The 16,225-nt window shown below is 40.4% G+C and overlaps 1 protein-coding gene, 1 non-coding gene and 1 pseudogene across 8 annotated transcripts in view; all 3 read right to left on the bottom strand.

Moving 5' to 3' along the window:
* The window catches only part of Adam12 (ADAM metallopeptidase domain 12), a 435,473-nt gene that overhangs the window by 351,406 nt on the left and 67,842 nt on the right, over nucleotides 1–16,225 (bottom strand). For all 7 annotated transcript variants that reach the window (XM_021253283.2, XM_021253280.2, XM_021253281.2 and 4 more), the window contains exon 2: nucleotides 16,113–16,210. In XM_021253283.2, the coding sequence (XP_021108942.2) occupies nucleotides 16,113–16,210 (98 nt within the window). The remainder of the gene's footprint in view (nucleotides 1–16,112; nucleotides 16,211–16,225) is intronic.
* LOC147825711 (large ribosomal subunit protein uL16-like) lies at nucleotides 834–16,089 on the bottom strand (annotated as a pseudogene).
* On the bottom strand, nucleotides 5,688–5,822 carry LOC147825712 (small nucleolar RNA SNORA70). Its single transcript, XR_015440595.1, has one exon. It is a non-coding gene; the product is annotated as a small nucleolar RNA SNORA70 (small nucleolar RNA).

Raw genomic sequence — 16,225 nt, 5'->3', positions numbered from 1 at the left:
GGACTAAAAGGTATAATAGATAATGTGAAATAGGAAGAAAAGGGGCGAAGGGGAAGTAGGAGGGGTAGGGGAAAGGAAAGTAGGGAATGGAATTAATATGAGAAAAAGTAAAAATGGAAGCAAAGTCTTTGTAAATAGGGAGGGATGGAGGGGTTGAGGGGAGGGCAGGGGAAGGGGGAAAAATAAGAACCAAGAGAGATAATGTAAAGGTGCAAATTTCCAATGATGACTCATTATATTGTATACCTAAAATGTACCAATAAAATAAAATTTTTTTAAAAATCCATGATATGGATGTTTTTAAGGAAAAAAGCCATTTTCTGTTTGTTTGTTTGTTTTGAGACAGGGTCTTGCTATGTAATTCAGGCCGGCCTGGAACTCACTATATAGACCAAGCTAGCCTTGAACTCACAGCAATCCTCCTGTCTTAAGCCTCCCAAATTCTATGATTATATGTGTGTCACCACACCTGGTTTAAGGAAAAAAGATGTAACCAGGAGCTCATTGTGCATAAGTTTTTCAATGTTTACTCTTATTTTCAAATCTCCTTTAATACTACAACCCCAAACATCATTTAGAGACTATTCTGAGGCTCCCAATTACCTTTAGAATAGAATTCAAACTCCCTAGCATGACATTCAAGGCTAGCTTAGTCTGAAGACTCCACACTCCAAACTCTAATCCTGACAGTAATGCAATATAATATAAATATCTGTAATATAAACTTTATAGTTATTTATAAAAATGGATTAAACTCCAGCTTGTCATACAGAGCACAGTTGATGATGAGCCTCCTATAACCCTTTCTCTGTAAAGAGGAGGGACTGGGGGTCTCAGTGGACTCCCTCCATCCATGCAGATGCTAGAGTTTGTACATGGATCAATGTCCTTCCCATTTGAACCAGAAGGACAGAGCAAGGAAATATGAGCAGTAGCTGCTCAGGTCTGAGCTGCTTCAAATAAAATAGTCAAATTAATTTGTTGTCACCATCCTAGAAATTCTCACAAGGAGTTGACTCTGAGGTTAATGATCATAATAGGCCAATTCTGTGTACATTGAAATTCTTGGAATTTAAAAATACAGGTAGTTGTAACCAGTAAGATTTCACTAAAAAAAGCATATGTCTTGTCATTAAGTGTGTTTATTTAACTAAAGATGTATATTTCCACAGCTTCTAGACATTTATTTTATAGGCGATCTTTAATGCTTCTCCAACTCATTTTCCAACCTGCCAACTTTGCCTGCCACCTCTTTCCTTGTAATCCCTGCTGGTGCCAAAGATGTGTCCTCCATGGTCCTGTCCATCATAACCAGAACAAATGCATTCTATGTCCTGTATATGACTTCTGTCCTTCCCGACTGCTGGTCCTCCTAACCCTCTCTGGAAAACTGAAAGATGTGCTTTGAAAATCAGAATATACCTTTGACTCTGGAAACTCGGAGGATGACCAGTTTGTGTGTGCCTATTCCACGAGTTTCCCATGGCAGCTGACTTCCCAGAAACACTCCCAGACTGAACCAGACAAGGCTCAACACCTGCCAACAGAACAGCAGGCTGGACAACCCAGCCTCTGGCTCTCCACCAAGCTCATCCTGGAGCAGAACCTTCAAAAATCTCCCTTCCTAGGCCTGGGGGTATAACTCTGTGGCAGAGCATTTGGGAAGCACATGTCAGACCCTGGGTTCAATCCCCAGCACTGCAAAAAGAAAAAGAAAAAAACCTCTTCTCTCCTTACTTAAGAATAAGAGGCAAGGAGGTCTATAGAACTGGATTCTTAACTTCCAAAGCAATCCCAGATATGAAAACAGCCAATAGCAAATGACTACTCTCACAAGTTCCTACTCATGAAGACAAATACAGGCAGGCTGGTGTCCTGTGGACTGCAGCCCCAGAGATCTGATGCATTCCCACGCAGTGCTCTTAAGAGATCCGCCTCTGTCAAAGAACACTAAAACAGCAACACTTCTGTCAATGCAAACACATTCCTATCAGCTAAACAGGCAGAACTAAAGATTGTGTGCCCCAGTGCTATTGTTTTGAACTATAAAAGAAGGGGCTGGATTTCAAAGGCACTATGACAGAATTCTTACCCCCTGGTGGGCCCTTAACTCTCCCTTGTGTTTGTCCTCTGGGAGGAGTTAATAATTCCAAGGGTTCTGTTCAAGCAAGCAGTAAAGTACTTCTAAAGCGCAATTACCAGTTTTTATGCATCTTTGCATAAAATATTTCTAGCAAAATATATGACAAAATATCTCTGGCATCCAGCACAGGGTTTGGCACATAATATTGTCTCAATAAATATTTGTTTGATTAAGTGAATATACAGAAAGGATTCAATAGAAAAGTAGGATAATCTCCAATTGGTGTTTTTACCCCTGAAAAGTTATTAAAATTATTAGACAACATCCCAGCTGGGCAGCTTTTGCACGACTCAGCTCTGAGGATGGAACACCCTACACCATGCCCTAAATGTGTACATGGGAACCCTGATGAGGTATTCAATAAATATGTATTAGATGGAAAAATGGAGAAATTGTTAAAGATCTAAAACAGCATTCACCAACTGTAATAATGTGTTCCCTGATGCTAGACAAATGCATTTTAAGACATACACAGCATATTACATTTTAATCATTTATATTCACTTTATGTGTTTAAAAAACAAGTACATTAAGCATGCACAAACTATTATGTGCAGCTGCTTCTATAATTAGATTAAGATCATGCTGTTGAGTCATGGTGCTGAAGTTTGGGAAACAAGAATGAAAATAAGTCATGTACATTGTATATGCAACAGAGTTAGGTCAAATGCTAGAGAACTGGAAGTTAATTTGTAAAAGTAACATTTTATAAATATATCCTTGCTAACCCATCAATGATGAGAAATTTTGTATGCATAATGCTTCTGAATTAGGGCCAATCCAATCACATATGCTCAGAGATGTCCCCCACAGGAAGGCTGTTGGGATAAAGAAGTGGACCTAGTGAAGAGCTTCCATGGGGACGTAAGTGACACACTCCTTAACCCCAGTCTAGTTAGCCTGTGCTCTCAGCAACTGTTTTGCATTCAGGATCAAGCCTCTAAATTATATTCTAAGAAAACTAGGTTCAACCAAGAAGAAGACCCTTAGTACCTTTTCTGAGCAAAAGTTGCATTTGAAAATAGTTATAACAGATGAATAAAGTCTTTTTTGTGTGCCACTTTTAGGAAAAGGTCAAATTAATTTCAAGTAATTAGCAGAAAGGCAGCCTTGAGACATGGATCAATTCAGCAAATGCAAAATGTCAGAATTAGGTCAAAGGATGGAGAATTGGAAGTTCATTTGTAAAAATAACTTTTTTAGAGGAAAGACTTTAATGATTAAGTTTGATTCTCAAGAACTGATTACTGAAAATCGCCCTTCTGTTTTTGACCTCTGTGGCATGTACAGCATAAAAAGCCAGATTCTCAGTATGTTTTCTTTTTATAATTTCTGCAGTTAGTTATGTGAAAGGATATGGAGAGTGTCAGCTGTGCCTCAGCAAGTAAAATTTGTAATTGTTACTTTTAAATCTATATATATTTCCTCCATAAAGGAGAATGAAATCATGTCATTTATAGGAAAATGGATGCATCTTGATATCATAATTTCAAGTGAAATATGTCAGACAAAGAATATTAAATATCACATGTTTTCTCACATATGAGAAACACACAAAAAATTAATTAAAAAGTAAAATAAAGGAGAGATGGTAGAAAACAGAGGGGCAGAGGAAGGAGTTAGAGGGGAGAGGGTAAAGGAGTCAAAAAATAATCAAGAAATTTCATATATATGTGTGTGTGCGAATTCCCCAAAATGAATGTAGTTGTCATGTATGTATCAACATACACTAATAAAAATCTTAAAAAGAATTCAAGCATAAAAGTTTACAACAAAAATTTCAGAATAACTTATGTAGCTACTTGCCCCTAAAAGAGAGAAAACATAACTCCTCCTTTGCACTGTGTGGGTTGTGCACAGTGATTTCCTTCTCAAGAACATGGAGTTTCACAATGGAAAATCCTGAAAAAAAGTATCTCTCCCAGGTGATTAAGGTCAACACCGACAGGGATAAGTGACATGGACACTGTGTGCCCGGATGTGGTGTAACAAGAATGGCACTTTACCTTTGTAGTCTTCACTCTAAAACACACATACCATTACAATTATGAGGAAAACATCAGACAAATCTCAGTTGAAGAACAATCTACAAAGTCCTCTGACCAGAATTTCTGGAAACTGTCAAAGTTATCAAGACCAAGAATAGCCTAAGAAATTTGCACAACCAAAAGGTTCCTAAGGAGACATGAGAATAAATGGAAAATGGATCCTGAATGGGCTCCTGGGACAGAAAGAGGATATTAGGGGAAAACTAAGGAAATCTGAATAAGGTATGGGTTTAAGTTAATCATAAACTATCAGTATTGGTCTATTAAATGGGACAAGTATTATAATAATGTCAGATGTTAATGACAGAGAAGCTTGGTATGAGGTATATGGGAACTTTGTACTATATTTGCAATTTTTGGGCAAATTTAAAACTACTCATATTAAAGGGTTTTTTTAAACCTAGCAAGAAAAATCTTTAAGTGGGATGAAGTGTGGATCAACTTTTATTCTTTTTTGCTCCAAATCTGTATTGGCTAGATTTCAGCAAAAAAAATGTAGCTTTGGAGACAAATATTTCCTTTTGCCTGTTTACATGTGATTTCTATGATGCATTCTCAGTGGGGCTGGTTATTGCCTCCAAAGAGGCAAAAATTGCCACTTAGGAAGGAGGTGAAAACTCTTCAATATTATAGTCATTATGGTCCTCATAATCTCAACACAACCCAACAAAATCTTATTCCTTAGTGTTTAATTACCCTTGTTGGGGAGAAATGAAATTTTAATTTTATATAATTTAATTATTTTCTTTAGGGAGAAAAAAATGGAAATAAATGGTTATAAAATACCAGTGTCCACTGCCAGGAACACATACTTGATGCTTATAGGGACACATGTAAGAAATGGGAGCATCATGAGCACATTAACTTAATACAAAAGCAAAATGTTTTTCCATGAATTCTCTACATTGGCATATGTTACAGTTATCTAATGTCTCAATGTTCAGTTGTGGTTTTTTGTTTGTTTTGGGGGGACAGAGATACGATTTATTTTTTTATTTTTTTGGTACTGGGGATTGAACTTGGGTCCTTGCACTTTCGAGGCAGGTGGCAGAACCACTGAGCTAAATCCTGGCCCAAGATAAGATTTATTGATGAATTTGTTAGGGGAGAGGGGCGCCATAGTGGAAGCCTTCAGGAGTGCAAGAGCCGCCACTTGTCCAGGGAACCACAGTTCGGGATGTATTTCACCCCACAGCCATCAGGGATGAGGCACTTCTCAGCCACCATGTCTTCAAATTTATCTGCATTGAACTTGGTGAAGCCCCACTTTCTTAGAGACGTAGATCTTCTGGTGGTTAGGGAACTTGAACTTGGCCCTGTGTAAGGCCTTGATCACATGTTCCTTGCTCTGTAGCTTGGTGCGGATGGACATGATCACCCATCCAATGTAAGCCCTTGCCACTGTGCCCTGGGGCTTCCCAAAGGCACCTCGCATGCCTGTCTCAAGCCTGGATTGGGGACATCAGGAGGTCAGATAATGAACATCTGCCTGGAAGCAGTGTCTCCAAGGTCCCTTAAGGCAGCCCATATAAGCAAGAGGTCACATACACTACTGAGGAGATTGCTGTTTGCAGCCACTGCACATTGAGCACCTACCAGCAGAGGAATCCAGTTGGCTTAATTGACTGCAGCTGTTCAGTTGTTTTTTAAAGCATGGTTTTACATATTTAGCTGTAGGTACTCTTGTGATAGGCTTAAAAATATTTAAAGGAAAGAATAGGGGGATGTTTTAAAGGAAAGAATAGGAGGACTTTTTACAAACTGTGAACTTGGGCCGGGGATTTAGCTCAGTGGTTTTGCCACCTGCTGCCCAAGCTCAAGGACCCGAGTTTGATCCCTGGTACCAAAACAAAAAAAAAACCTGTGAACTTGAAATTTTAATTAAACCAAACATCTTCATCACTATCCCGACTGTTATCAAGTAGCTCTGATGGAACTGTCTTCGCTGGCTATATGTTGTGACTCCGGAGAAATTCCATGGTATGTATAAATGACAGTCTTTTTAGCCTTCACATGATATGAAGTTATGAAATGCAACAGTAATACAAATTGGATCTCTTTGGGGAAGATAAGTTCTTTAGCTCAAAGCAAAATTTTAGAATCATAACCCTTTCAGAAGTTACATGTTCTTTTTTAAATGACCTTAATCCCTCCAATCTCGCCTATTAAAACATTTCAGACTAGACAAGAAAAAAAAATATGTGTTCCTTTGCTACAAATATACTATATAAGAATGAATGATAAAGACCTGGTATGGGTTACATTGAATACTCAATATTGTCTTTGCAATTTTTCATTTAACCTAAACCTGTTCTAAAATTTTAGTAAAATAAAAACTTATTTATGTCTAAAAATCCCTAGTCTCTAACAACTTATGTCAACTTATTACAATCAAGAGCAGAACTGGGTCTTGTTCTTTCTTGCATCATGGGAACTTGACCCAAGATCTGAGACATAGCAGGCATTTATATGTCCTTGAACAAATGAACAGCCAAAAACCAGAGTTCATCAAACTCTTTTTCTGCTGATGTCAAGCAACTAGATGCCCTAGATGTCAGTCAAACATGCAAAGTGTTACCCAAGGAGCATTACAAATTTACAATCTGTTGTTTTAAACAATGCAAACTACTATATTTCCTACCATAACCAAATTTCAATTATTTTTAAATATGGTTTTCTTTAAAACAAAAGGCAGTTATATGATGATGTTAGAGGCTTATGAAAAAGTTGCAGGAACGATAGGGAGAACTGATTCAATAGTTTTTAAAAATGATATTAAGACCTTGCTAAGAGAACACAAGAGATAAACTAGTTGGTAGAGAGTGTTTTCGGAAACGCAGTCCCCAAGCCTCTCTATAAGGGCACAGACAGCTAAGTGAAAACATCATAGAGCCAACCACAATGCCGTGGCTTGTGTCCTCCCCTTTGTGGGTTAGCCAAAAGGAAGGGTGAACAGGAAAGACCCTGACAGGGAGCTATGATGGGACAATCACATCTTAAAGAAAGCCAGATCTTGCAGGGATAGAGCAAGACAGACAGACAGGGCAAGAATGCTGGAGAAAGCTTTTCCTGCCTGTCCTCTGAGCCCTGACCTCAGCATTCTAGAGTCCAGATGTATGCACTCGTCCTGATACCATGCACAGGGAAGGATTTATGCACTCATCCTGATACCATGCGTGTTTCTGGGAGGTAGCCAAGCACCATGGGAAAAACACTAGAGTTTAGGATCTCTCAGAGTCAGGCCCTGATACTTGGTTTCTCACCAGTATTCCACCACCATACCCTTCAGCATTCTGCCTCTGCAGGCTTCAGCACTCTCCTCTGCAAATGTGACAATACTGCCCACCTTCAGGGTGACTCTGAGCACCTACAGAGGCTGATACCTACAGAATAGTCAGCCTCACGCTTGCACACTGTGGCCCTTGGGTCAACACTACTGCACTCCTGGCTTGCTGCAAGCAAGCTAAGACTGGTTTCATATTTTAAAAAATCATATTTCATGAGATGTGAAAATTGTATTAAATTCAAATTTCAGTGTCTACATATAAATATCACTGAGCCCCAGCCACTCTCATGCATTTAGGGGTTATTATTGAGGAGTTGTGACAGAGATCCTGGGACCCGCACAGTCGAAGATACTCTTGATTCAGCTCTGCCTCAGAAAAGTCTATGGATCTGTATGGCCCATCCAGCACGAAGGGACTCAGTTCTTCACCTTCCTCAGTCCGTCACCATTGTGCAGTAGATACCTGACAATATCCAGACATTTGTAGCTGTCACAGCTTAGGGAAGGATGACACTGGCATCAGGTGGGTAGATGGAGATTCTGCTAAACATTCTACAAAGCACAGAACAGCCACCCCCCCACACACACACGCAACAAAGAATCACCCAGCCCAAATGACGTCAGTGTTGAGGTCGAAAAGCCCTGCCATAGCATAAGTAGACCCTAGTATGAGTCAAGGAAAAGAAGTGAGTAGCTGACATTTGCTGAGTGCCACACAATGCTGAGTCAAGCAACAAGGCAACCTTCACCATCTCCCATGCAGATGAGGACACAGCACAGAAAGGGATAGTGACTAACCCAGTACTAATATAGGGGGAATAGATGCAACTCCCAAACCTGCTAGATATCCAAAATGTGAGTTTATGTTCTCTAAAATGAAAGAATGAATTCTAGGAACAACAGAGTTAAGAGTAGGAAATATTTACTGAGAGAAAGACAGCTTCCATCTAAGAAACACAAAAAGAAGACCAGAAAATGGGTTGCCCATCCACTTCACTTTTCAAAGGCATTTTACTGAGCAAAGCCACGAGCTGAGGTGAGTTTAAGGTGAGACAAAACTATAAGACCCAATGGAAAATTACAAGGTGGGCATGAGGTAATACAAAACCGTGGCCAACCAATAAGATTACCAGTACAGTCACCCAGGTAGTATTGATTAAATGGGGATCAAATAGGAAAACAAGTCACATACAAGGAATTTCTGGAAAGGAAATGGGTTAGGGAGATTGATGCCCTTTTAGAATATCAATCACTGCTATTCATCTCTAGGGGAAATAGTACCTCTTTTCTTTTTATAATGCTAACCAGTGAACGCATCTCAATTGTTTATCAATGCTGAAGGCCCAGCTCTATCTAACTGACTTATAATAATTTCTAACTAACTTAGCTATCTGCGATAATATCACATAGAAAAGCCAAAACTGAATCCATTTCTGCATGTTCCAATATCCACTAATCTCCTTTGTCCCCTGTACTTGGCATCAATCCTTGAAAATAGGAGCTTCTCACAAATCATGGGAGTTGTCACGAAAGAGCTGGATTGAGGCTGTAACAGAAGGTAGAAGGCTGTATAGTTTGGAAAGAGTATTCCACCTTGTGAACCACTGTACATTTATTTTGAGGAGGTTCACAGTAGGTAACTTAGAAAAACTACATTCTTAAGAGGAAACATTACTGGCTGGCTTGTAAGCTAGAAGAACAGTGTTTCATAAGTCAGAAAACCTAACTATTGAGCTTACTTGGTCATGTGCCAGGCACTTCTGTGTATCCTGCAGGAACTCCTATGAATACCAGAATAATACCTTAGAGAAGGGGAAAATCACTCTCTACAGGGCTGGCCATGTGTACCCACTGGACCAGAGTAATAGAACTGCTCTTGGGATTGTCAGGCAAGTAAAGGGAGTTTTGCCAGCGAGATATTACAAGCCCAAAATGTAGCATTCTATAGAGCTACCAGAGGCCTGCGAGGATCTTAAAGAATGCCTACTTGCTAAGAAGACATGGGCAACATCTACAGAACTGAGGTAAAGAGTAGTTTGCACACTCTCAGCAGAAATGGGGAGGCTCCCAAGATCCCTGCTGGTATATAAAGAAAAGTGTAAGTGTTAACCTTGGCTGTGTCACCTTCTGTAGTGGCACAGCCATGTCCACAGCAATGAGTGACATGAGCCCTAGGCAAAAGGGAATTCTCAGACTCTATCATCAAATCTTCTCCTGATCTTCAAAATACCCTACGGTTTTAATACATTCGATATGGCCATTCCACAAGTTCAATATGGCCATTTCTTTTTTCCAGAGCACTGGTACTCCGTGCAGTGAGCAGAGTTGAGCTGGCTCATTTTAGAGGCTGTGTGACACTATGATAGCCAACGAAATGGATTGATGTTGCTCTCAGGGAATAAGAAATATATCCCATGCGAGCCAGAGGACCCATGGAGACAGTAAACATGGCTCTCCCCTCTCACTCTCATCACATGTTCCTGGGGGACATCAGAGGACACATTCATCTATACCACTTAAAGGTGTCTCTGTGGTATCTGTGTCTGCAGGCCCACAGGCCATATTTGCATGAGTTAAATGTGTGCCTGGTAGGAATGCACATCCCAGAGAATGTGGATGGCCTGCTAATGAAGGTAGGTGAAAGATGGATTCATTCATTGACAGGGAGATCAGGACAGGCCTACCGGGAGGCTGTGCTGTGTAAGTGGGACTTTGAGAATGAGTAAAACTCGGGGGTTCAGGAGAATGTAGAGAGAGGATAAATGCTAAACATGATCATAACGCATGTGGCTTCTTCAGGCATCAAGCTGACTTCGCAACATAGCTTTCTTCTGGCAACAACATGACTTTTTCACCCAAAAGGTGCTACTTCAGGCCACAAGATGCTACTTGATAGGGGATATGGGTGAGAGGTAGAAGAGGGCTCAGATCCAGGATGGTGCAGCATTGTGCCAAGGAACCAGGCTTTGGAGGTGGGTGTCCCTGTAACTTTTGAAGGGCTGGAAAGCAGGAAGGGGACAGGTTGTGTCTGTGTTCTAGACAGATCACCCTGCTTCCATTTATAGTTTGCATGGAGCAGAGGCAGAGTGATGAAGTAAAGTACTGACCTTAGGCATGGAGAGAGAGGACAGTCCACAGATGTCTCTAACCTTATGAGCTGAGAGAAGAATAGAGATCACAATCTTATCTTCTGGGGGTAATTCTGCAAACCAGAGAATACAGGGTGACTGGAGGGGGTGGTGAAGTAGAAATGCTGGGCACTTTCAGCTCCAGGTAGTCCCTTAGAAGCCCACGACCAAATCTTAGGAGTCAAACCAAAATGAGGGAGTTGAATCTCAAGTCAGTGCCTGGTGGATGACAAACACTGGAGTTATCAAGGGTCACTTGACCAACACTTACTCAGTAGAACTCATTGTTGGTGTTCTTATTCCCACAGGCCCCTGGGCACACATGGTCATGGAAGTGAATGACATTGTGAGGGGTGGGGTCATGGCTGGGGGGAGTGGGTCTACGGAGAAACTCAGAGGAGCCCAAGAGTGATGGAACAAACCAGGAAGATGAGGGAAAAGCAAGGGACCAAAAGCATAAGAGAATAAACAAGAAAGAAGAGGACCTCAGGAGCCAAGGAAGGGAGGATTTCAAAGGTGAGTGAGTCAGTGTTGTAGTAAGTCAGATAGAGGGAAAGGCATGTGCTGACTTCGGTGGCTACCCATGACCTCAGAGAGGCAGTCTTGATGAAGTGTTGAGAGGGAAATCTGCTTCCAATGGCCTGGTTGGGGATGAGGTTAGCAAGCAAACCTGAGTCTCCTCTTTGGGATATCAGATTGTGAAGGGACAGATGGGGATAGCTACTTGACAGACAAACAGAGCTTGGTTTTCTCAGCTTTGAGAAAAGCAAGTGGAGATGTATGGAACAGAGTCTACCTCTGCCATTTCAATTAGTTGCTATTTGATACTTGATATTTGAGACCCACCGTAGGCTAAGGGAAGCTTTTGTTTCATGTCCTAATCCATTTGCCTTTTATTTTTCCATTTCACATACTATTTCCATATATTCATTCTTATGTGAGAAAGCTGGAAATGGGAAATTTCCTGGAACATTCAGGGTCTGAGCTCAGCTGAGGTCATCTCATGATCAATCACATTTTGACATGGTTCTAAGGTCTGATTCCTATCAAGACACAAAATTGAGGATTGGTCCCTACAGATACTTTAAACTCTCAATATCACCTTACCTTTGGGTAGTAACAGTCTGATTCCAATGTATTTTTAAAGTCATTGTTTCATCTCATTCTTTCAATAACCCCAAGACTAGGGAAAGCAGATAAGCTTATCACAATGATGAAATAAAGGACACAAACAAAAGGCTGGAAGCTCTCCAGTTTGTACAAGGCCATTTTCCTCCCTGTCCCTCCACTCTTTCACCTAAATTACCAGCGGCAGTGATGGCTTGATTCTTGGTTTGGAAGGGCCATACTAATGTCTCATCCAAATATATTTCAACCACAAAACAAACAGAGAGACAGAGAAGTCGGCATGGTAGCACACATCTGTCTTACCACCCTGAGAGGCTGAGGCAGAAGGATCACATGTTCGATCCCAGCCTGGGCAATTTAGTGAGACCCTGTATCAAAATCAAAAAAGACTAGGGGTGTCACTCAATGTGAAGGACCTCGATTCAATCCCCAGTACTGGAGAGAAGCAGCTGACAGCACCTGTGTCTACACCACTGAATTAGGCTGACCAGCACTCTCACATTAGATGCAGCACAGATTTTTTCAACTGCTTCTAAAACTTCTGTGCTCATTGAAATCACTTGGGGAGGGTGCTTTTTTTTTTTTAAATGAAGATACCTGGGTCTTCCCCTAAGCCAATTAAACTAACTTTCAAAGACTAAATGCTGAGCACTGAGATTTATAAAAGTTTCCAGGTGATTTTAATATGCACTCAGACTGAAAAATGACAAACACAGGAAGTTAGTGGTGTCATGGAAACCAAATTAAACAGGGGATGCTTTCTCTTTGATGATATTCAAGACAGTGGCCCTTCCCATTTCAGTAGCCAAGACCCAAACACTGGGTTTGTCCTCAAAGTTGCTAATCTAGCAGAAAGTCTAATTCACCCTCCCTTCAATACATGTTCCCAACCTGACAATCTTGCTACTGTCCTTAAGTAGGAGAAGAGCTGGCTCTCTCTCCTTCTAGACAGTTATTCCAGCTTCCTCGTCACTCTCCTCATGTCCATTCTGGGACCTGCATGTGAGTCTGCATGGCCATCAGAACTGGTACAGGTGATCAGTTCCCTGTAGATCACTTGGTGGCATCACAGGATGATGGAAAGTCCATGCAGGCTTGGGAAGGGCATGAAAAAGGTGCAGATCCAAGCATCAGGTTGGTGGGGGTGGGAGTGGCAGTGGTTGGTGATGCCTGGATGACACAGAGAGTTGATTTTACACTAGGCCTAAAGTTTACCTTCACACTGTGGACATGAAGTTCACCCCTGAAGCTTTAGGAATGAATGAGTCAGTTCTTCATTTTAGGAAGACAATTCTTGCAAGCTGTCTGGAAGAAGTGCAAAGGGACAAAAAGGCACATGGTACTGGCTCAGAACCCAGGATCTTATCATCTTCTCAGTAGCAACCCTCTGTCCAGTCCTGCCTCACTTGACCTCTGATGGTTGGGCAGACAGAGAGCTGTTTATTTAAGAGCTCGATGTTTCTCCATGAACAAGTAGTGCCTTTCACTGTTATCAATACTGTGCATGTCCACTTCAGGGAAGAATAATTATGAAAATTAATGTTATGGTTGGTAAGTCCTGGAAAATTATGATGCAAATATTTAACTATCAGAGGAAGAGAATCATAGTTTGTCAACTTCTTAGTACAAATATGTTTGCTCTAGGCTTATGGTGAGGCCATGTATGGAAGGGTCCCTGAGGGGGAAGGTGGCTCTGCTACTCCTGCATCATCCTCTGTCTGTCTGTCTGATTCCCATGTTGCAGACACAACTGGCTCTTCCCTGCTCTTTGCACATAAGCTATTCACACATTTGCTCTTCTCAGGCTGACCCTAAAAACTCATTGAAAAGGTGACTATTTTACCATCTTCTTAGGAAGGGCTTTCCTGGTCAGTCTATGGAAATGCATCTCACTGTTTGACCCTAGAATAATTTTTAATCACAATCTGAATGTATTATATTTACATTTCCCTTGCTGGAATGTAAGATGCAGAGGCAGAACACCAGTCTGCCTTCTTCATGGACTGTATGCATAGTCACTGGCACTTCAAAGATGTTCCATTTAAAACTGATTAAATAAGCCAGGCATGGTAGTGCATGCATGTAATCCCAGAACTCTGAGATACTGAGGCAGGAGGATCACAATTTCAAGTCCAGCCTGGACAACCTAGCAACTTAATAAAACCCCATTAAAAAAATGAAAACACATAATTTTTTAAAAAGGATGAGAATGTAGCTCAGTATAAATAACTGGGGTTCATAGTACACCCCACAAAAAAAACCCCAACCAACTAACCAAACAAACAAACCATAAAAACTGGCTAAACAGAAGGAAGTTGGGGAGCAAGAAAGCACATCTAAAAGTCTCCTTTCTGTAGTTTCATGGGCATAGTTTCCCTACAAAAATATTCATCGGCATAAATTTGCTTTGCTTGCTTTGCTATGAAGATATACTGTGTTGATGAGGTTGAAAATTAAAATCTTGACTGCTATGACACCATTAGGCAGATCCTCACTCCCAAACACATCCACACCCCTCTCCATGGGGAATTCTCATAGAAACGCACACCCAGAGCAGACCACTTTCTTGTACTCTCAGGCAAGGTTTTGGGAGCTATCTACCAAATGTGAGCACATACTTTAGTTACTGTCATGATGGTGAAGTCATTAGCTACAGGCTGACATAAGCCCATGGCACTGCAACCAAATGCTGTTCCATCTCACCTAAGTTTCTATGCTTTTACATAATATCAGTAGCACAGAGTTTTGTTAGTACAGCTTATTTTAGGTCTGTTTCTGCCACCCTGATTGTCCTAATTCTGGAATTCTAATTCGAGGAGTTGGGACATCTGCCCAACAATAATGGTTTTTCCTACTTTCCTACAAAGATGGTGCTTGTGATCTACGATCATCAGGTAGGAGTAAGCTTGGCCAGCAGTGGGTGTGCTTATTTCTCCTTTAGTATGCATGCCTTCTGATGTCTGCCAGATGGCCAGTGGGCAGGAGGGTGAAGGTGGAGGTCAGAAACCAGAGAAAACCTGGCCCATGCCAGTACCCTTAGCAGCTTGTTGCTCTGGTCACCAGATAAAAATAGTCATTCAATCAAATCTGCATTCTTATAAACAATACTGGGACATGGGTACTTTTTTAGGATAAGTATGTTCCGAATGTTATATAGGATATACTTACACTAAAAATAATATTCATTACTTTATCTGAAATTTAATCAGGCAAATTTTATTTGCTAACTGTGGCAACTCTATCCCCTGGAGAAGTCCCCATAATGGCTTCTATTACCCAAGAAATTTTAGTTTGTTCCATTTTTTGGTATTATAAATGCCTAGAAATATTTAAATAGATATACGTTTTTATCAAACAACATACTCTTTCTGCATCTATCATAATTGCTCATAATTTTGCTAATTAACATGATGAGAATTTCTTTACTAACTTAAGTCTTTGTCCCAGGACACATCATCAATACCACCTTGCTTGACTTGTCTTTTGTATATCCAATTCACAATAATCTTCATGAAATCGAAAATTTTTTTAAGTATAGATTTGGCATTTGGCCTCCTTGGTCAAACCATCAACCTTTCTTAATACTCAGTTTCAAAAGCAAGCCCTGTGGAAAATAAATTAATGATGTAAATCATCCTATCATTACTCATATAAAGGTGGCCTTTGGAGTCATTCCTGGAAACCACCTAGGATGCTGACAATTTCAAATATTCTTTAAAAAAAATCTGTTCTCTATCATGAAAAATGATCTAAAAATAGTTGCAATAACACAAGGACAAAGCCATCTGTCTAACCTCTCCAAAGAACTCATATTTCTATAGATTTTATCACTTTGCACTGTTCTTACAAGCTCTGAAACTTAGGCAAGCCATGTCAACTTGGCAGATAAAACTTACTGAAATATCAGATTTCATCAATAATATTTCAATTACTTTATTCTCTCACATCGCAAAAGATGCAACTCAAACTTGTCAAAGCAAATAAAGTTTAGATGGTATTAAAACTTATTAGAAATTTTTTTCAGGTGTAGGAAAACATTTCTACCACTGATCAACTGAAAAACTGCAATACTGATTACATAGACATAAATATGCAAATGCCCATCATTCAAGTACACTGAACATGGAACATGTATATTTGATAATGTAACCCTTTGTGTTTGTTTGAAAAATAACTTCCAATAGATGTAAATTATGCTGGGTCACTCAGAGCTATCACATCAAAATTGGGTTCATTTTAACTTCTTAAGGATAAGGCTTTCATTATATGAGAATAAAGTTAGCATTAAAATGGGTAAATACAAAACCTGAGTAAAAGATGCACTTAACATTCCTTTAAAACTCCAGCAGTCTCAAAGCAGAGGGGAGGGGGACACTGACCTTTGACTCACTGTTCCTCCCCAGAGTCCCGAGGTCTCCATTCAGAAGAGCAGCACTGGCAACTTCATAAGCGCCTACATGGTCCCATAGGCTTGTTCCTGAATCAAAAGAAA

The sequence above is a fragment of the Heterocephalus glaber genome, unplaced genomic scaffold (assembly GCF_053883595.1).
Source record: "Heterocephalus glaber isolate CG9 unplaced genomic scaffold, H.glaber_assembly_v1.0 deba00001497, whole genome shotgun sequence".
NCBI lineage: Eukaryota > Metazoa > Chordata > Mammalia > Rodentia > Bathyergidae > Heterocephalus > Heterocephalus glaber.
This window is presented reverse-complemented; position numbering and strand designations above follow the sequence as displayed.